This window comes from Naegleria fowleri, assembly GCF_008403515.1.
Source record: "Naegleria fowleri strain ATCC 30894 chromosome Unknown tig37, whole genome shotgun sequence".
NCBI lineage: Eukaryota > Heterolobosea > Eutetramitea > Acrasida > Naegleriidae > Naegleria > Naegleria fowleri.
The window spans coordinates 467,337-488,851 of NW_025407969.1; the positions used below are offsets into that span (position 1 = coordinate 467,337).

Genomic DNA, 21,515 nt, shown 5'->3' on the forward strand with positions numbered 1-21,515 from the left:
AGTCAAGCACCATCATGTCCAAAGCATCATCACTATTCAAGATGAAGGTCATCCAACTCATTTGTGTCCTTCAACTTCTCTTTGTTTCACATTCTCCTTTTTGGTCTCTCAACAACATGTTGTTGTCAATTCATCCAGACAACATCAACAACAATAACATACTGAATCACCCAATCTCCACCACACGAGTACATGCCATTTCATCAAGAGCCTTCGCCTGGGGAAATGACATGTATGGCACACTTGGTGTTCAAATGGGCGTTCGAGCAGCCACTCCTAACAAAGTCTCTTCTCTCACTGACATTGTGAATATCACCACTTCGTATCAATATTTGAAATTAAGTGAAGGTCCAGGTTATTACTCTCAATATTTACTCGGAATGAATGATATGACCAATCCAGCATCACTTGAATTATTAGGTATGGGTTTCGATCAATACCTTCCTTCCTATTCGACAGGAAATTCCATGTATCCAATTCAGGAAAGTCCTGTTCCATTCACAATCTTTGGATCTAATGTCTTGTATGTGAGTACGAATATGTATGTGAGTGTGGCTGTGACCAAAGATGCTGCTCAGAATTTCATCTTGTATTCATGGGGGGATTGTAAGAATGGAGGTTTGGGTGATGGTGATTCTACTTTTAGAGGAGTGGTGCGAACACCTGTCAAAGTTCAACTGCCATCTCCATGTCAAAAAAGTTTGAAACAATTCACTCAATTTGATCAGGCCTTTTTACTTTGTCAAGATTCAGAGAGACAATACTTGTATGCATATGGAAATAATAATTACAATCAAATGGGAGTTGTCAATACTCCGAGCGGAAATTCTTCAACTCCTATTGCAGTGGATTTGAATACCTTTGGAGGAAAATCATTGGTCAAAGTGTTGCCAGGATTTCAATTTAGAGTTGCATTGACTTCTGACTCGAAAATTTATGTCACTGGTTTTGGTGACCAACTGCTTTCAATATTCAACATTTACAGAAGTGAAGAATCTCCCTTTGAGTGCTGGAGATTTTATTGTGGACATTGCTGTGGCTTCACAACATGTTCTCATGTTGACCAATACTTCTAAAATAATTGTAAGTGTGTGTCTGTGATTTGAAAATGTGTCTGTGATTTGAATGTTGTGATTTTTAACATGTGATGAAAATGGATCATTTGTGGTTTTTTTTGACATGATCAACTTGTTTCTTCCTGCATGTCATTTTTGATGTTTTTTTACAAATCTTTCATGATGTTGTTGTTGTTTTAATATCTTTCAAAAGCTCTATGGTAACAAGCTTGAAGAATTGGGAAAATATTACACTGGAGCACTCACTTGTCCAATCTTTGTCTTGAGTGATCTATTCCCAATTTTAGGAAATCAAAACATTCGAAAAATTGCTGCAGCTGGAGATTTCGCTCTCCTCTTGTCCTCAGATGCGCGCTCGATTTATGCCATTGGAGACAATCAATTTGGAAATCTTGCCACAGGAAACACATCAACCATTTATGGACCCTATCTCATCACATCTCTCATCTGGAACATTACTGACCTCACTGCAAGTCAACTCGGAAGTTATGCAGTCCTTTCGGATGGTGGTCCTTTTTGTAACAAACTTCTCAGTTCCGATCCTCGGGTATGTTCAGGAAATGGACAATGTGTCACACAAGATTATTGTCTTTGTAAACCAGGATATTTTGGAAGATATTGTGAAGAATGGACTTGTTTTGGAAAACTCAAGAGTTCCTCATCGGTGTGATCTTCTCAAGGTAATTGTCTTGCGTTGGATCAATGTAATTGTACTTCTGGATACACAGGTATGAAGTGTGAAAATGCACCCTTCGTGCCCTCTCCTTACACGTGTTATGGAATTTCAGGAAGTTCTTCTTTCGTATGTTCTGGACATGGAAATTGTGTTGGAAATGACAATTGTATATGCAGTACAGGTTATGCAGGTTTTAAATGTAACCTTCCTATTTGTTATGGAATTGTAGCCAATCAAAGCAACAACAACACATCATTGATATCATGTTCAGGACATGGTCAATGTGTTGCACCTGATTCGTGTGTGTGTGTGAATGGTAATTATTCAGGTACTCAATGTGAAGTTTTTACATGTTTCAGTATTCCAGTATTTAATCCTCAAGTATGTTCTTGACATGGTCAATGTCTCTCTTACAATCAATGCAATTGTTCTTATGGATATACTGGAATTAATTGTAATACCTTTACTTGTTTTGGAAAATTATCAACCGATGCAGGAGTGTGTTCAGGACATGGTCAATGTGTGAATGTGGATGTATGTCATTGCACCACCTCTGGATGGACAGGTTCACAATGTGAAAATGTGAAACTTCCATCTTGTTTTGGAATTTCCTCTAGTTCTGCATTGGTTTGTTCTTCACATGGACGATGTCTCTCTGATAATCAATGTCAATGATTTTGCAGGCACTCAATGTGAACTCACTTCATGTCAAGGTATTTGGTCGAATGAAACGAAAAGAGTCTGTAATGGAAGAGGTACATGTACCTCCTTTAATAATTGCACATGTCAAAGTGGATATATTGGAGATGATTGTCAAAACAATGTGACGATGAATAATGCAAATGGCAATGCAGATTCAACCATGACGGCCATTGCTGTTGGAGTGGGTGTTTCTTTGGTGATGATGATTCTATTAATGATCATGATTGGAGTCATGGTGTGTGTATATTATTATTACAAGAAGGGATATAAGAAGAATCCATCCAAGAAAGAGCATGATCATCCTCCTGTCTTGAGGATGGACGATCGAGATGCATCTTGTCAGGCACACCACCATGTTTCAATCACTCAAAGTCCATTATTGACTCTGTCAGACATTGAAATGAATCTTGGCTCTACTTTTGACTCTTTGAACCATCACACACCGTCACAATCACTCTTGGATTCTAAAGTCATTCCATCTTCCATAACAACCACAACCACTGCAACAACACCTTCGAAAGGTCACATTGCCAACGTTGGAGATTTTCACCACTCACAAGAAGTAGTTTCAGATTTTCCCTCTGAAGCAAGTTTACATTTTACTTCCCTCACCAATGGAAATTCATTGAATTCCTCTTCGACACACACCATAACTGCAAACACATCCTCAGTCTCCACAGAAGTGGATCCATTGTCTCGATATTCCAATTTAGTACAAGTGGGTCGAGGTGCTTTTGGATCTGTTTTTAAAGGTAATGACATGAAAATGGGTGGAAAAACCAAAGCTCTCAAAGTAATTAAGTTCAACTCACTGGTCGAGTTGAATACTGCCTTAAAAGAAGGAGCTCAACTCATGAATCTTAATCATCCGAATATTCTCAAAGTGAATGACTTTTTTGTGGATAGAGATCAAGTACTTTGTATTGATATGGATTATTACGAGAATGGAGATTTATCAAAACTTACCTCTCCCAATGTAGAGTGTTCGGAATTGATGGTGAAACAAATTATTTATCAAATGTGTGATGCTTTGAATTTTGTTCACACACATCTCAAGATGATTCACAGAGATGTGAAACCAAGCAATATCTTTATTGAGAAAATGGATCAAGATCATATTCATGTCATTCTTGCGGATTTTGGACTTGCCAGAGCCAATCAAGGATCGACCAACAATTCCTATGCTGGAACTCCACTGTTCATGTCACCCGAGTTGGGTCTAGGTGGTAAATATAGTTTCAACACAGATGTTTATTCGTTGGGTGTTGCAATCTATCAAATTATGACAAAAGATGTTACCACTTCCATCAGTCACTTGTATTTTGAACAAGATGCCATTCAATTTTTGAGAAACAAATTGAGTGAGCCAGGAATTTACTCTAAGGAATTGATCAATCTTGTGCTGAATATGTTGCAGAAGAGTAGTTCCAAACGACCCTCTGCTGGAGAGGTTATCAAAGATCCTTATTTCTCTGATCACATTCACAACAATGTGTAGAACGACATTCGAATAAAGGCAAATCGGATCCGGAGGTGGGTGAGAGGTTCCATTTCAAAGATTTTTTCAAGTTAATTTGGAGTCGCCAATAATTAAAAACACTCTCAAAAAAATATCTTCTCGCAAAAGCAAAGGTAGGTTGCAAGGCTGGATCATCATCGGACGAAACTGTTGTTGAAATTCACTGTCGATTCATGATGATTTATGGTCGAACCACACATGTTACTATGTTGATTTGTTACCATGTAATGATTTGAAAATTTCCAAATCAATCATCATCACTGTTGATGAATGCGTGAAATTCTTTTAATTTGTTGTTGATGGCTTTTTAGATGGTCGGTGCCGGTGATGTTATTGCAATCATTGTGTTGGTTTTGTTGATTCTCTTCGGTGTTTTGATTGGTATGGGTTATATCAGAAGAAGAAGAAACAACAAGCAATAAGTGAAATTTGTCTATTTGAGTGCACTCACGCAACATGAGCACAATTTTGACGTGTGGTGGTCATCGATTTTGAAGTTTTATCACTCTCCACATCAATTGTCACATTACTCTTATACATTAAATATTAATTTATTAAACTGTGAAAACTTTTTGAATTTGGGTCTTGAGGAGATATTAATCCACCTTGATATCCTTGTAGATTCGCTTAACAAAGTTGTAGGTGGCAGCGAACGCAATGGCTGCACACATGAACGAAAGACCAGCACAGAACATGAATGTGATTCCATAGTAGAATACGAGTTGGAACAGACCTCGCATTCTTGTTTTGGTATTCAGGAAGTAAATGGAGTAGAGGAACACATAAAAGCCAGTACTTGTTCCAACAATGACACAATGCCACACCCATTTCCAATCTTCAGAGTTCAATAAGAAGAATGTAGTCACAATAGAAACGCAAGCAATGACAACAATCAGGATGAGGAACACCAAAAGTAAAAATCCATACACATAATAAAACTTATAATTCCAGAATGAAGTGAAGACAAAATAGAGCTCAATAAAAATACTGCCAAATGGTAAAATTCCTCCAAACAAAAACATGCTTAAAGGGCTCAAGTACCATGGTTTTGGAGGAATTGGTCGTGGGAATTGGTTGACTTGACAAGGAAAACTATGAGCTTTTGGTCCAATCTTAGATGGGAAATTTCTACCAACAATAGTACCAACAAAAGTTAATGGCAGTGTAATAAAAAGCCACATGACAAATACTGTTAGCATGGTAGTGAATGGCATCGCAATTAGAGCGTTGTAAGAAACAGCTAAAAAGTTCAACAAAAGGGAAACAAAAAATACTGTAAATGGAAAAATGCAAGCTGTCCAAAGAGCAGTTCTAATCCATCTATCTCCTGTTCCTTTCCACTTCAAATAGAAATGACCACTGAAGTATCCACCAATGAAACTAGTCACACAGTACATGATGACAAACGCTCTCAATAAAGCGCCACGTGTATCATGCCAAGTGTTGACAATAGAGAGTGCAATCAAAAATAGGGCCAAAAAGAGCAAGTGAAAACCTGTTCCCAACACTGCACACAATAATGTGAGATTTGTTGGCTTGCGAAAAACGTCTCCATGTAACATTTTCCATGGACCACTGTCAGATGAGTCTCCACTTCCAATAATATCAAATTCACTGTCACTTTCGTTTCCGACTTCGATATCTCCTCCAAGTTTTGATTTTGCATGTTTTTCAAGGGCAGCTAGGTCCTTATGAAGTGTTCTAATTAAAATCATGAAAACAACAGCACTCAAAAACAAAACCATCATAAAGCTGTTAATAATGGAAAACCAGTGAATCTTGTGTTGGAAGAAATTTTGTTCGAGATATAATTCAAATCGTTGCTCAAAAGGAAGCTTAGTGTTTTGATTCCAAACTACTTCGTAGGTAAAACTAATTTCGTTTGTGTTTTCCAGTATTGGTTTTCTTCTTGATGTTGTTAAATTTACGCTAATAATTCTATCTTCATTCCACTCAATTTGAAATAATTGATGAGTGTAAACAAAAGGAACTTTTTCAATCTTGTCTCCTTTCTTTGTAAGTGCATAGCCTCCAATCATGGCCCACATTGGAAGATCTAATCATTGATGAAGTTGCTGCTGGTGCTCCCTCCTCATCAAAAAATACAAGATACATACCATCTAGATAATATTGATACCAATATTGATTGTCAATAGCATAAATATATTGTTCTCTTTCCTTTTGAGTTAAAGTCATTTTGCAAAGACGTGTAATTGGGGTATTCTCTTTTCGTGTCCAAAACAAGTAATAATCATCATTCAAATAGAATAAAATTGTAGTGGTGGTGATGATGGAAGGGATAACATTTTCATAACGGAAAATTCTCGAGGAGTAAAACTTACTTCTGAAAATCGTTTCAATTCCGTAGACTTTTACGAGATCTTGTCCTTGCAGGGCTTCTCCGAGAGAGAGTGATTTATATTCCAATTTAAATTCTCCCTTGGTTGGATCATTCGGTTTACAAACAGGAACATGTGATTCATAATAGGGATATGTTTCTAATGGGTTATAGTGTGGGCCAACATGATTTGCCCATAAAGTAACCGATTCTCCAACCTCATACTATAAGTCAGCAAAAACAATTCGGAAGATGAAGATAGGCGAGCCGTCATGACCACCATATTCTATGATTTAATTGTTGTTGTTGTTGTACATACTCTGTGTGTTGTTTCATCAGCCACCACTACTCCAATCGCCAACACGGCAACCAGAGATGTCACAAGAAGAAGGAATGGCAGCCAGAGATGTTTGAGCATTTTTTGTGTTGTTATCATATGCGTGGGTAATGAGAGTGTGCAAAGCAATTGGCAATGGTGTTGGGAATGCTTTTATACAATTGTAGAGTTACAAAGAAAGTTTAGTCTTGTCTCACTTTTAACCTCTTGGTGATAATCTTGTCAGGCGTAATAACATGAACAACAGCACCCCAACCAGAAATACAATCTCTGTCAACAGCTGCCAAAAGACATTGAGAAACTACTTCAAAAAGATCATCTGGCTCCATGTTTGGTCTGTACAATGATTCACACATTCCGTAAAGTGCTTCGCTGCAAGTACCAGAGACCACAAAATTGTCTGTGTAACATGGAGCACCAATCAAATCCTGTGCACAGATAAATGGCTTATTTTCGTCTCCTTCAAGACCAGCAATGACTGGTTCAATGAACCATGGTCCGAATCTAACAATTCCATAAATCATCATGTTCAAATAATATTCAGAATCATCATTGATTATTATCGATTCCTCGTCTCAAGGCCTGAATCACAGATCAGTACCTACCTCTTTTCATAAAGCATGTTTGATACAAGATTAGACAAGCTACTTGGCTTGATGAGTCTCTCCTCTTTAAGATTATACAGATTCATTCTAAATTTCAATTTTTCATGAAAAGTTTGAATATCAGTTGCTAATCCGGTCATTCCTATGAAACATTTATCATGGATTTTGAAAGCTTTTTGCATATCTGTGCCTACAGTTTGTTGCCTAATACCATATCTTGTGTCGGCAGCAATGGCCACACAATTCTTGCCTGTCATTGCCACTACACCACCACCATTATACTCGAGAATGCTCATTTTTTTCTTCTTTGTTTCAGCCCAAAAATAGAACTATTTGCGAAGACTTTGAATTTCTGCTGTGTTTATGGCTTTGTCTTGCGCAGAGCCCTTGCAAAAGAGCCTTAGAACATAAAATACCGACAACATCATTCTCAAAGACGATTCAAATGCTCCAATCTGAATTTTTGACTGAAGAACTCCACGTGGAGAGAATGTTTCGTGTGTTCCTGAACGGAGAAAACGATGAGAAGAAACTTCAAATAATGAAAGTTGAATTTTTCTTCACGAACGGAGAGCACAACCGAGCATTAGCTTTGATGCGGGAGTTGGTAGAACGAAAAGAAAAGGAGTTCGAACAAGAGGAAATCAAACAAGAAGAGCTTCTTCATGTCCTACAAATGTACTGCACCAAGTGCAAAGAGTACAATCACCATTTCAACGCTATTTATGGCTACCAAAAGATCCTTGAGGTGGTACTTGGTATTAAAACGAGCTCCGCAAACAAATCATTAAGAGATTTATCTCTGGATGAGCTTACACTTTTGTATGAAACCTTTTATCATAAGTATGAGTGCTGTCTTGAGTTAGGTCTGAAAGGTAAGCGAATATTGGAACAAACTCATCTCTCTTACACGAAAGTATAAGTTGAGGCTTCATCTTGTTTGAACATGAGGGAACGCATCCAATTGATCTTCCAAGAGTATCAACAACAAACCCTTGCGAAACAGACAGAGCCGATTAAAGAACAAGAAATCCCTCAACGGTTGCTTGAGGAGAGAGGAGCCAATGTTTACAAGGCCTATATTCGACTACAGCATTCAAAAAAAACATTTCGGATGACTGCCAACAGAATGTCCGACTTTAACAAATAATGAGTTGCATGAACATCAAAAATTTCAAACTACCAAACAACATTTACATGATCAAGTATGATGGTCCACCTCCACCTTCTGGTACAGTCCAGTTAATGTTTTGTTTAGGATCCTTAATATCACATGCCTTGCAATGAAGACAATTTTGAGCATTGATTTTAAGTTTTGGATTGCCTTCTTGATCTGGAATAAATTCATAGACACGAGCAGGGCAAAAGTATTGCTCAGGACCACCATAAACTTTAAGATTAACATTGACAGGAATTGTTTCGTCCTTCAATTTCAAATGAGATGGTTGATCATGATTATGATTAGTTCCAGAACGAGCAAGATTTGTCAACAAGTCAAAACTAATCTTTCCATCTGGCTTTGGATAATCAATTTTTGTAACCTCAGAAATTGGTTTAGTGTGCTCATGGTCTGCAGTATTCATTTTAACGGTCCAAGGTGTCTTTCCACGGAATATGATTGAATCAATACCAGAGAGTAATAGGCCAGGATATAAACCATACTTGAAATATGCTCTAATATTTCTCTCTTTGTAAAGCTCTGTATAGAGCCAACTGCTCTTAAATCGTTCTTGGAATGTGGACGCTTCAGCTTCATCTTTAACAAGGGCTTCAAAAACGCTCTCAGCACCCAATATTCCAGATTTCATGGCTGTGTGAATTCCCTTAATTTTTGGAACGTTCAAAAAACCAGCACTGTCACCAATCAAAATACCGCCTGGAAATGAAAGTTTAGGAAGAGCTTGAATACCTCCTTCTATGAGTGTTCTTGCACCATATGCAATACATTTACCTCCTTCAAGCATCTTTTTAAATAATGGATGGTGTTTTAACTTTTGAAGTTCCCCATATGGGCTGAGTGTTGGGTTTTCATAATCCAGAGCTGTTACTAGACCGAGGGCCATTCTATTCACTCCATTCGCATTAAAGTGATACATGAAAGAACCACCATAAGTTTTCCAGTCCAATGGATAACCAACAGCATGCATAATTAAACCCTTGTCAAATTCAGGATGATTATCAGGAAATTCCCAAAGTTCTTTAACACCAAGTGCAAATGTTTGTGGGGAACAATTTTCTCTGAGCTTGAACTTGACATTCTCATAGAGAGTTTTTGTGAGAGAACCTCTACATCCCTCAGAGAAAATGGTTTGTCTTGCTTTCAACATGATTCCAGGCTCAAAATTATCCTTTTTTTTGCCATCCTTTCCAATACCAACATCTTTTGTGATTATACCGATAACTCGATCATTATTTTCATCTGCATAAACAACTTGGTCAGCAGCAAACCCAGGTAAAATGTCAACACCAAGTGATTCTGCTTGTGTAGCCAACCATTTGGCAATTTGACCTAAGCTTACGATATAATTTCCGTGGTTGTTCATCTCTTCAATTTGTGGTAGTCTAAAGGCTCTTTTTTCGGTAAGGAACATCATTCGATCTGTTGTAGCAGGAGTATAGAACGGTACATCAAGATCCTTGTAGTTTGGGAATAACTCCTCAATAGAACGTGGTTCCATACAGGCCCCAGAGAGTAGATGAGATCCAACTTCTTGACCCTTCTCTAACACACACACACTTATATCTTGTCCTGACTCTTGAGCCAATTGTTTCAATCTAATAGCACAGGACAATCCCGATGGACCAGCTCCCACAATCACTACATCATATTCCATAACTTCTCTTTCAATAGGCTCTTCTTCATTCTCAAGAGTAGCCTCTTCTCGTTGCAAAGAACGAGCACTCGAAAAGTTTTTCTTTGGTGTTTCCCATAAACTCCATGATGCAGAAGAGGATGAAATTAAAGGATTATTTGTTCTATTGAAATTGGTTGTTAATTTTAGATCAGTATTGATCACTGGTGATGATGAAAAAGCACCCAAAGTCTTAACTGCTTTTCGGAATATGTGTGATGATGATGATATTAAAGAGTTGCGCATTTTTTTTTGTAAACTCGATTTCTAGTGACTGAGGCAGTCCAATTAACCATCGGATCGAATTGCTCCAGCGATTTTTGAACTTTTGATCAGCCAGTCCAATCCAATCCCAGTAGAGGGTTAACTGATTCACCACCCAATCTTGTTTTTAGCCGATAAACAGCATTCGAAAAACAAAGAAGAGTTGTTCTGTTTGACCTGTATATTCACAGAAAATTGCATGTATTACACGTCCGAGCTGTAAAACAATATATAACATGTCTCGGTAATTCCACTAAATGAAGACGTCTCATCATAAGGAAATCCATAAGTAGACCTAATATAATCTTCATCAACCATGGTCACTCGATCATCATCAAACAGAATCCATTGATCTTCAGACCTCACAATACACTTGTAGTGGCCACAATTTGGACCAGAACCAATATGAACAACTGCTGCAAATAATCTGTATGTTTTTTCTGTTTCATCCTCGGATAAATTTGGGAGCTTAATATCGAAAGGAAAGGTCACACGATAAGAAAGCTTCTTGAAAGTGTTGTTCATATATTTGAACCTTTTAAGCTGTATAGCAAGAACTTGTGGTTGTTGTTTGATAGTCATTCTTGTTTGGGCTTCCTGATGCGAGCAACAATGATCACAGTAAAATTTGTTGTTTGATTTTAGAATTTGCATGCTACTAAAGTTTTTAAGACATTGAGTAATAGACGAAAATTGTTGTACATCTATACTAATGTCAAAGAAACTTTCTTCTCTACTTGTCACATTTTCACACATGATACATCTTGTTTCATTAATTAATTTTCCTTCAAATATTTCATGAATAAATGTTTTCACCTTCTTTGATTCCTGTGAATTTTCTGAATGTATTTCTTGAATGTCACTACTTGTATCCATTTCCGAGCCACGAGAAGAGGTAGATGGAATATTTTGTTCCTCATTCTCAACTCTATTAGAGTCTTCTCTTTGTAAAATCTCAACTACATGATTCAGAACAAAATTCAAAAACTCTTGTGCATCTTGCTGCATCAAACTTCTAAACAGTTCATTGTCAGCACGTAGCCTCTGAATAAAGTTCTTGGGAGCGAGATGTCCACTATTTTTCTTTTGATTAAACAATTGGTAAAACAAATCAGAGAGTGAATGCAATAAATTAGAATTCTTTAAATCTGGTTGTTGTTGTAGTTTGTTGTTTTCATAATATTCCAAAATTCGATATCGGAATGGTTTGCAGAAATATAACGCTTGCAGAACACTGTTGGCATAGCACGTGTTTCCGAACTGTGTTGATGATCATCAATAACAAATATTAAAAACGGTTAAAACAGAAGTATTGAAATAATTATTTCTTTACTCACATTCTCCAACCCAAAGTATTTTTCATTACCAGTATTCAAATCGTCCAATTTGAGTTGTGAAGATGAACGTTTGTTTTGCTGTGTTCCGAACCCGTTGCTGTTGGGGGGTGAATTTTGGAGAACGTTCCCCATTATTATTCATGCAATTTTATTTTTGTTCGAGTGGAAATATAGTTTTGTGGAGTCAGAAAAAGAAGAGGCATCTTAGATTACTTCTCACTTACGGAAGTATCAGTTTGGGCAGGAGCACGAGCAAACCTTTGTCTTTGAGGACGTCTTTCATTACCTTGACGAGTTGGATTGGGAGCATTATTGTTGTTGTAACCTCGTGGTGTAAAATGGGGTTTTGGTTTTCTCTGGTATCTAGTGATTGGACATTCATGACCCTCAATGTTCACAGTTGGCTTTTCCAAAAGAGCGTCAACGCTTTGTTTTGTCTCAAAGAAAATCAAGGCATATTTGTTATAAGATTGATCTTTTCCTGACTTGTTGTTAATATCAATTACATTTCCATAGGATGCAAAGATTTGTTTCAAATCACTATCCTTAGTTCCCACTGGTAAATCACGGACATACACAGCATACTTGTTGAGAGGATGATCTTTTCCACGGAATGTCTTCTTCTCACCAATCAGTGCATTCCTTTCATCATCTGTACTAGCAGGAGCGCTTGATGGTTTCTTATGATCGTTGTCACTCTTATGATGTTCATTCTTGCGATTCTTAGGTTCCATCTTGTGGTGTTCTAATTTCTTATGCTCGATCTTGTTTTCAGTCTTTTGATCATTCTTGTTATCTTCTTTGAGTTCGGTCTTTTCCTTATTTTCGTTCTTATGATGTTTTTTACCACGTTTTGGCTGTTGAGATGCTTCTTGAGCAACAGTGGTAGTTGAGGATGCCAAAGTAGCAGAATTTTGTTCATTCTTGACAGCAGCAGCATAAGAAATGGTCTTGTTGGTTTCACTTGATTTTTCAGCACGTGTTGATGAAGATGCAACAGGTGGATTAGCAATATTGCTACTTGATTGGGGTGGTACATTCACAACTGGTTTCTTTTCTGATTGCTTAGGTTCTTCATGATCGCTTTCTTCATCTAATTGGTTATCCTCAGCACCTCCGTAAACAGAACTTGCTCCCGCAGTGGCAGCCGTAGAGCTTGTCTCGCTTCTTGGAGAATGTGAACCATTAGCAGCAGTATTTGCTACGGAAGAATTAGTTGAGAAAGATAATTGAGGAGGTGTTGCATTTGTACTTCCATTTTGAGACTTAACTTGGGTATCAGAAGATGCAGTATTAGTAGCATGATGTTGTTGATGTGGAGGTTGAGGTTGAGAGATTGTTGTTGTGACTTGGTGAGGAACAGCATTAGGGGTTACAGAAGATGCACAAGAGGTAAAACGGAGGTAATCATTTCTCACGTAGTATCCATTCTCTTGTTCTGCCAAAAGGAATGTTTGAACAAAATTCATTTCTTTTTGGTCATCACTCTGTCTAATCATCACTCCTTCTACAAAAACAAAGACAGATCCATTCAATGAACGTTGTGAATCAACAAAAGTCAATCGAACTTTACAATCTTCATAACCGAGAGTAGAAATCTTTTTTTCAATATCTTGACCAACAACAGTGTTTGGATTAATATTACCAGGTAATTGTTTCACAACATTAGAGTGTTCGTGAGTCATTTCGGATTCATTCTTGTAAAATTTGTAAAGATTTTTGGTGTTAGATGACAAAATGTAGTAGTATTGTGCAACAAAGCTAACACTAATTTGTTGTGGAGTCAATTCGGTGGCCATTGTAAAGTCTAATAATCTTGTTGTTGTCAAAAGAGAAACCACACAAGAGAAACCCCCGATAAGAAAAAAAGTGTCCAAGTGGATAATTTAGATGAAGCATCGTCATTTCATACATAACAACGTTGAAGTTAACGTCGAATGGACTGTTAGAAATTTACGTAAATATATACCTACGTATGATGATAGTAAAAGGGTGATAAAGACGAACAAGGCTTGGATGATGTAGTGCGGAAGTGAGCGAACAAGGACCTGGACAAGTAAAATGAAGGGTGTTTTGTATTTTTTAATATTTTTTAAAATTCAATATTTTTATTCAATTCCTTTCTACTTGATCTTTCTTGTGGCATGTATTTCGCAAGAGTTCACTTTTGCTGCAAAGCGAAGTGATTGGATCGTTTCATTTACATTTTCTGGGTCTATAGTGACAAACATGAGTGTTTTAGCATCGCCTCCAAGACAGTTCTGAAGAAGAAATGTGAGTTTGGAGTCTCTATAGGGGACATAGCTAGCCTTGTTGGCAAGAGCAGTTACAACACTGCTCAAACATGTCAAACTCAAGTTAATGTTTTGTGTTTCCTTCATTCGGTCACTATTAGTTGGATGACTGTTGCTAATTCTCTCGCTTCCAGCCAGATCTACTAAATTCAAAACACCTTGAGTTGTTTGGTCTGTGTTGTCATTTCTTCCAGTGATCTGAAGAGTGAAAACAGAGTGTGATCTGCTGGATCGATCATTTGACAATGTTGCTGCCACTGCCCTGTTCTTAGAAGCAATTCTGAGTAGTTCTTGCACCTGTTGAGGTCTATTAACTGTTACATATTTCAAACCAGTTACGGTTGTTGATCCATCTTTTCCATGCTTAATCTCATATTTTAAATTGTCCTTATTTGTTGAGTCAAGAAGATCTCTTATGGTCTCATTATAAATTTCTAAAAAACTTGCCACAACAGTAAATGACCAACCCTTTTCTTTTAGCTTTTCTGCAGATTCGAAAATTTGATCAACGCTTCTGGGAATCATACCAGAAAGTTCTTCTTGCTTCTCTGGATCAAGGTTGCTAATCAAATCTTTTGGAGGACCCTCCATCGTATACTACATAGAGGTAATGATTCATTTAGACAATCAGGAAGAATACTTACTGTTTTACCACTACCTGTTTGTCCATAAGCAAAAATACAAACTTTGAATCCGTCGAGTGCACTCTGTACAAGCTGAGAAATCTCAAAAAAGATTTCTTTTTGTGTAGAATTTGGCTTGAAAACCTTATCAAATTGGAAATAATATTTCTTTCCTTCTGCTGTTGCTCCTGTTGCAGTAACTCTAGAGTCTTCTTGTATGTTGATACATCTTTCGTCTACATCTGCATCAGGATATGAAATACACTTCATTTCTTGAGCTGGTTTGACTCTGCAGTAAACTCTGATATTTCCTTTAAGCTCTTGAATAATATTATGCAGTCGTCTTCTTTCACTCTCATCTTGATGTCGCTTATTCTCTAGATTTTGGATGTACTGAATTTGTTGTTGGATCTTCTCCTCAAGCTCACGAATTTTTTCACTCTTTGTGTTTGCATCTTCGATCGAACAAGTAAGCTCGAATTGAACGCGGTCAAGCTCACTTTTAACTCTTGAAATTTCTTTTGTTAGTCTTTCCTTGGTTGAATTGTGTTCCTTGTCTTTAATTTCCGCAATTTCATGCAATTGTTGTTCATAATGTTCTTTCTGTATTCTAATTTCACTTTCGTATTGTATCTTAAGAGTCGCTTTATCCATTTCAGATTGTTTCCTCTCTATTTCAATTTCTTTTTCAAGGGAGCTAACTTTAACTCTAAGGTCAATGTTATCAATTTGAAGCTTCTCTTGTAACCCTTTCAAAGCGTGGATTTCAATCTCTTGAGACTTATTAATCGATTTAAGTTGGACAGTGTCGTCTTGATACCTTAACGAAAGAGTTTCAAGCGATTTGGTCTTTTCTTCGAGCTGAACCAAATCCTTCAATTGAAGGAGTTGTTCATCAATTTTAGACTTGAGGTGCTTGTTCTCTTCATATACCTGCGATAGCTCTGATTTGGTTTGATCCAGCTCAAGTTTTGTCGATTCTTGCTCTTGCTTTTGAAAGCTTTGTTGTTTTGTTTTTTGTGGAGCTGACAAGGTTCTTGACATGGATTGCCTTGTGTTGTTGAGCAAGGTGTTGCTCGATTTTTGGTACTGTGAGACTCTGGAGGTTGGCGTAGAGCTCGCTCGGTTGGTGGTTATTCTGGAGGTAGCATTTGCTCTGATCATACTAGTTCTATTGCTTGTAGAGTTGCTTCCCTTTATATGTGATGATGTACTTGAGTTGTTTGAAAGAGAAGAAGAATTCAGTAGTGTGCCTTGAGAATGCTTAGGAATTGGAATTTTGCTTGGTTTCAGGTTCGGATTGGTATTTTCCGTATCATTGGGTAACACGACACCCTTTATCTTCTTTGATGAAGTATCTTGCTCGACTCCTCTCTTGCGCTTGAGAGCGTTTGGGTCTTGGTTGGAAGACATTTTTTAACACTTGGTTTTTGGCGCAAATATTTTTTAAACGGCTACTTGTTTAATATCGATAAAGGCGCGGTTTCCTACAAGAAATTATTTTCCAGCATGCTAATGTTGTCTTTGCTCTGTTGGTAAAGCCTATATTCCTCTGTCATGGAAAATCTGCTGTATGTATCTTTTAAGTTATACATAACGCTGATCAATACGGTATCCAACATGTCCTTAATTTGTTTGGCGGTTGCTTGGGGATTGCCATAAACAGTATTAAAGGCTTTTGTTGATGTACTTGGAAGATTTACCTCATATTCACACCCAGTCTTAATAAACTTTTCATGCATATTGTGAACAAGGTTCCTGAGTTCGTCATCTTCCTTAGAATCCATGGTTCTTTGGACTTCTGAAACGGCATCATAGAAGTAAATATTTTCAAGTGAAAATTCTTTTTCACAAAACTCTACAAATAATGGTTTTCCAAATCGGTCACCCAAAAGCTGAAGTAATTCATCTTCCTCAACACGAGAGGTTTGATGGTTTGGAGTTACCTTTTTTCTTCTTCTTTCAATGAGGTAACATAGCACAATCAATCCTCCAAATGATCCAATAAGTAAGAAGGAATAAGCAATTCCAGAAACTAATCCAACAATAGCCGGGCCTAATCTTGAAGCAGAATCTTGTATTCCAACAGAAATAACTGATATATCTGCAATACCTGCTAAGTAGTTGATAGAAAGTGCAACATATGACAAAATAAATAAATGATTTTCTAACCTAAAGTAAAGATTATCATCCGTGAAATAATATACTTGTGGAATAGACAAGAAAAGAGATGCTCCTAGTTGTTGTTTTTGTTTCTTGGTTCTAGCAAGAATATTCATCAGTTTGGAAATTCTATTCTTTTGAACGTATGATGGAGAAGAACTAAATGTTGGCTTGACGTTTACGTCGTTTGGAATGCAACAAGAGCCAAATAAATGCCCGTTCATGTAAAATAAATCCCACACAGCAATAATCACTAACATCATTCCAATAATCCAAGCCAAACCAAAGTATGACAAGCTGGTAATATAAGTAAAAGTAAGTGGATTTGAAAATACATTTGCACCTCCTAATCCAACCCATATTACATAATATCCAACAATTATGGCTAGAGATACAGAAAGAATGGCCCAGAACGCAGATTTAGAGGTGATTGTTCGATAAACATGTGCATTATATATAATCTTGTTAGATATATATTCGTACATATGACGCTTAATAAAATACCTCACAATCTGTACTAGGAATGTGAAAAAGGCAGTCAAATATAATGGGATGACCAAGATAACGTTGAAATAATTAAAGCCGTTTGCAGTAGTTTTGATAAAAACAACATCAGCTTCCGTATTTGAGGTTCCTTTGTCTATTGCTAAGAGAACAATATTTTGAATGAAAGAAATAATTAAAGAGTCCAGCATTATGGCAGCTAACCCAACATATGGGCCAATATAACGAGATCTTACTGGGTTCGTGTTTCTAAGGAAAAGCAATCCAATAAACACACCACAGGAGAGAACGAAGTAAATGCAACCAAAAATTACATTGACAACTCTAATTCCAGTATTCCCTAAAAATTCATCATTAGTCACCGATTCTGTATAGAGTCTAAAAATAGAAAATTTGGTGGCATGGTTGCAAAAACATTTCACGCCAGTGCTTAGAATTTCAGTTGTGCATCCTTCTTTACTCCATGCATTGGTGTTTTCATTAATGAACTTGCACTCGAAATTGTTAGAAGTTTGATTATTAATAGGAAAAACAAATACCAATGGAGTATTCAAATTGTTAACAATTACTTCTGATTTATCAGCACCGGAAGTAATAGCAGCACCAATGACGAGGGATAAAATATTGCTTGCTCTGGAGCTGTTGGTACCTATTGTATTATTTAATCTCACATTATCAAATATAGATGTCTTATAGCTTATTAATTCAACACTATAGGACTTAGATGGTGAGTTAATATTTGAAGTTGCCTTTCCAAGATACGTATCAAAATCGAACGGAAGAGAAATTGACATATTTTCAATTGAATAATTATTGGATGCAATAGAAGTATTTCCAAATACGAAAATATTGAAATTAGTTGTTTGGAGTAAAATAGATTGAGAAGGTAAAAGTGTCGATGCAAGTTGTCTGGAAATAGAAGAGAGTGTAGAACTGATATTAGCATTCAAATCTACCTCTGAAATATTTTTGTTGTCGGCAATATTGGAAAGAGAATCAGTTAGAGAAAGGGCAACATGTTCTGCTTCGCCACCAAATTCAAAGATGTTTTTCAAGTTACCAGAAATTGTTTTAGCTCCTTGCACAAGAAAATTCGCTCCTCTTTTTGTCAAGTCAGATGTTTTTTTTGTTATGCTGTTAATAGCATCGCTAATTGTAGCATCGGGGTATTGAGATGAAATTTTGGAGAACAAAATTTCTGATAATTTTTCTCGCAGTGAACTTGTGTCTTGTTGAGTATTTAGACGGTTGATTGTTGAAGCAGTCGTTTCAACATCAATTACAGTCATATCCTTACTATTTACAAGTGCCTTCACTGTGTCCAAATCAATTTGGCGAGTTTGAATGGTAATAGGATCAGTTGTCAAACTGTTTCCATATTCATCTTGAATTAAAACTTCTACAAGTATTTGCCCATACGGTAAGGTATTTGATGAGGTGAGAGAATTGCGGCCCAGTTGTGAAAGCTGTTTGTAAACTCTTGGTTCAGTATCGCTAATTGCATATCTAAGAGTATATGTAAGAGATCTTGAGTCCTCAGTATTTAGAGCAGCAACCGTTATATTGTGAGGAGTAATCAATGCTACACCAGAGCCGTCTGAAGGAGTAATTGACAAAACCGTTACGTTGGGTGGGTATTGAGGAAGTGTTGGAGGAGATCTGACTGTCATTAACGACCTATAGTTATTTGTATCACCTGCATATGAGACAGAAACATCTACAGTGAAGCTATAAACAGTACTTGAATTGAAAACGTCTGGACTGAAAACCAGAATAGACTGTTTTTGATAAGATGACCAGTCAACACTGAGAGGGGGTGAAATGCTCCACCTGTACGAAATAGAAAGGGCATCTGGTATGGGCTCTGAAAATGTTATTACTGCAGAAACACTTGTTGGTCGTGTGGGTGATAAATAAGTAGTGGAAGGATATCTGTTGATTGTAATGGATGGTGCATAGTTCTTCAAATTGATAACCACGGTCAATGTGATGCTGTTCGAGGAAGTTTCTTTGGCATATCTATAATAAGAAAATTTCAATTCCACCGTGACATTATTAGCCCCATTAGATTGAGCTAGAGAGATAAAAAAGAGGGCATCTTTTTCGAAAGTTATTCTTGTAGGAGAAAGAGATGAAATGCCAGAAAAAAGAGTTCCATCTGTGTAAGCTGTACAGTTTACCGAATCCTTCACACAGTATTTCCATTCTTGTCGGAATGAGCTTGCCAAAAAATATGGATCATCAACGTTGGCGATAACTCTCACAACTCCGTTTTTACTCACGTAATAAGGTTCACTGTTTTGAAAGGAAAGAACGTTGGAATGTGAAACGCTTTTCTCAAAAGTATAAGAGGATTCCAATGTAGAGAACGAATAACCAATCAATTTAAAGTTGACAAGTACTCTCACATTATAATATCCAATTGGTAAGTTATCAACAAACAATTTGTCAATCAGTACAAAATCATCAAAGCGAAGAGTCAAGTTATTAACTCCTCCGCTTATAATAATTGTAATTCTTGTACTCTTCACGTAGTTCATGATATTGGAATACAAAATGTTTGGAGTGTATAGAACTCCAGTGAGTTTTAGAGATGAATTGTAGCTACGGTCCAACATGTTCTCAGTTTGATTGACAATTTTGACTTGCATTGAAAAATCAGGTGGGATCATTTCACAGTCAGAGCCATTGAAAGGCGTGGCACACAAGCAAGCATCAGTCATAGCACATGAACCTCTTCCAGAGCAAGTCAAGCTAGAGTTTGCTGGAACTCCATAGCAGGAGTACAACGAAGTTGAGCAGTCAAAACCGGAATAATAGTTTGTACATTTCAATCCAGAGAATGCAATCAAAGATTCGCTATCCACACCATCAGCCAAGTGAAAAATTTTTCTTCTTTGATTTGGAATGACAATTTGGGAGAGTGTGTTGAATGAGGCAGCTTTGTTTGGAGGAACGCCCATTTGTCCATACAAATTGCTTCCACATCCGTACACGAATCCGGCGTCTGTTAATACGTAGATGTTGTTTTTTGTAGCTGTAACTTGGATAACTTTTCCTTGAATTGCAAATCCAGTGGATACTTGGGTTGGATTCGCTCTATAGCTATAATCATTCAAACACAACTGACCATATGTATTATTTCCCCAAGTAAATAATTGGCTTCCATTCACGCTGGCTATACAATGACTAGCACTGCACTTAAAAAAGTCAACATTTTGTAGGATGTTAATTGCTGTGTTTGTACATTTTCCAAAGTAGCAATCGGAAAATCTTGCATCAGCAGAATTGGAAACTCCATTCGCAATGCTGTGAGCACCATACACGAATAAATCTCCTGTGTCTTTCAATAAGAATGCGGTTGGTACTTCATTTCCTGTTGCATTCTCACCTCTAACAACCTCACACTTGTTCAAATCAAAATTACCGTTTGTGTACAAAGCTGCCATGTAATCGCTCAATAATGAGCTAGAATTTGAGTTGATTAAATCATCGTGAATGATATTGCCAGCTTTTTTAAGTGCAACGTTAATCAGGCCCCAAAAGTATAAGTCATAAGAAACACTAGCATTTGAATATGAAATGGCACATCCTCCAAGACGAGTGACAGAAGCATCAATAACGTTTGAAAAATAAGTAACCTCGGCAGGAACGAAAGTACTTTGTTTTGAGTTCATACTATTGAAATTATCAATACCACTAACAAACAGCTTGTTGCTGGTTGTAACATAACCAGTAATTGTGTCATCTCCCAATATCGCAATTGGAGAATCGTTTGTACTCTTCATTGTGCTTGCGTTTGCAAAGGACGTAAATCCCATGGAGCCTTCATTAGTGACCAATGGGTCTCCATTATAATCAGTGACCAATGTGTAATCAGAGGCCATCTTGGAAATGTAGAAGATTCTGCTTCCATAGCCTCCATAGCTGTGTGTTTCAGGGAACAATGTGTAGGGAAAAGAGCTTGCACTGGTAGTTCCTAGCTGATATTTATCATTTCTTCCCATCACGTACATATATGTTTGCGGAGTAAATAGGCATGTATTATTGCTAATACAGGTACCGAGTGAGTGAACGCATTGAAGACCAGATGTATTGAAAAATCCGAAACATTGAGTTGCTTCTCCATTAATGAAACGAAGGGATGTGATTACCATAATCACAGCAAAGAAAAACAGCACTAAAAGGCCTTGGACAGACCTGTTTATGTTGTGAGACATGTCTG

At 37.1% G+C, this 21,515-nt stretch overlaps 8 protein-coding genes across 8 annotated transcripts; 2 read left to right on the forward strand and 6 right to left on the reverse strand.

The window, feature by feature from the left end:
* Positions 1–14: 14 nt before the first annotated feature.
* Positions 15–1,746, forward strand: FDP41_004514 (uncharacterized protein; the record flags this gene model as incomplete). Its single annotated transcript, XM_044707937.1, has 3 exons — positions 15–945; positions 989–1,083; positions 1,270–1,746. The coding sequence occupies 3 exons, from the start codon at positions 15–17 to the stop codon at positions 1,744–1,746; spliced, it is 1,503 nt and encodes a 500-aa protein (XP_044561328.1).
* A 646-nt stretch (positions 1,747–2,392) lies between these two features.
* FDP41_004515 (uncharacterized protein) lies at positions 2,393–3,952 on the forward strand (the record flags this gene model as incomplete). The annotated part of the gene is made up of 1 exon (XM_044707938.1): positions 2,393–3,952. The coding sequence occupies one exon, from the start codon at positions 2,393–2,395 to the stop codon at positions 3,950–3,952; it is 1,560 nt and encodes a 519-aa protein (XP_044561329.1).
* A 617-nt stretch (positions 3,953–4,569) lies between these two features.
* FDP41_004516 (uncharacterized protein) lies at positions 4,570–6,729 on the reverse strand (the record flags this gene model as incomplete). The annotated part of the gene is made up of 4 exons (XM_044707939.1): positions 4,570–6,029; positions 6,091–6,198; positions 6,316–6,535; positions 6,631–6,729. The coding sequence occupies 4 exons, from the start codon at positions 6,727–6,729 to the stop codon at positions 4,570–4,572; spliced, it is 1,887 nt and encodes a 628-aa protein (XP_044561330.1).
* A 101-nt stretch (positions 6,730–6,830) lies between these two features.
* Positions 6,831–7,549, reverse strand: FDP41_004517 (uncharacterized protein; the record flags this gene model as incomplete). The annotated part of the gene is made up of 2 exons (XM_044707940.1): positions 6,831–7,152; positions 7,254–7,549. 2 exons carry the CDS (start codon positions 7,547–7,549, stop codon positions 6,831–6,833), a joined length of 618 nt encoding a protein of 205 aa, XP_044561331.1.
* Positions 7,550–8,446: 897 nt separating this feature from the next.
* FDP41_004518 (uncharacterized protein) lies at positions 8,447–10,351 on the reverse strand (the record flags this gene model as incomplete). The annotated part of the gene is made up of 1 exon (XM_044707941.1): positions 8,447–10,351. One exon carries the CDS (start codon positions 10,349–10,351, stop codon positions 8,447–8,449), a length of 1,905 nt encoding a protein of 634 aa, XP_044561332.1.
* A 222-nt stretch (positions 10,352–10,573) lies between these two features.
* Positions 10,574–13,505, reverse strand: FDP41_004519 (uncharacterized protein; the record flags this gene model as incomplete). Its single annotated transcript, XM_044707942.1, has 3 exons — positions 10,574–11,629; positions 11,707–11,784; positions 11,931–13,505. The coding sequence occupies 3 exons, from the start codon at positions 13,503–13,505 to the stop codon at positions 10,574–10,576; spliced, it is 2,709 nt and encodes a 902-aa protein (XP_044561333.1).
* A 324-nt stretch (positions 13,506–13,829) lies between these two features.
* On the reverse strand, positions 13,830–16,036 carry FDP41_004520 (uncharacterized protein; the record flags this gene model as incomplete). The annotated part of the gene is made up of 2 exons (XM_044707944.1): positions 13,830–14,597; positions 14,645–16,036. 2 exons carry the CDS (start codon positions 16,034–16,036, stop codon positions 13,830–13,832), a joined length of 2,160 nt encoding a protein of 719 aa, XP_044561334.1.
* A 74-nt stretch (positions 16,037–16,110) lies between these two features.
* FDP41_004521 (uncharacterized protein) lies at positions 16,111–21,447 on the reverse strand (the record flags this gene model as incomplete). Its single annotated transcript, XM_044707945.1, has 1 exon — positions 16,111–21,447. One exon carries the CDS (start codon positions 21,445–21,447, stop codon positions 16,111–16,113), a length of 5,337 nt encoding a protein of 1,778 aa, XP_044561335.1.
* Positions 21,448–21,515: the final 68 nt, after the last annotated feature.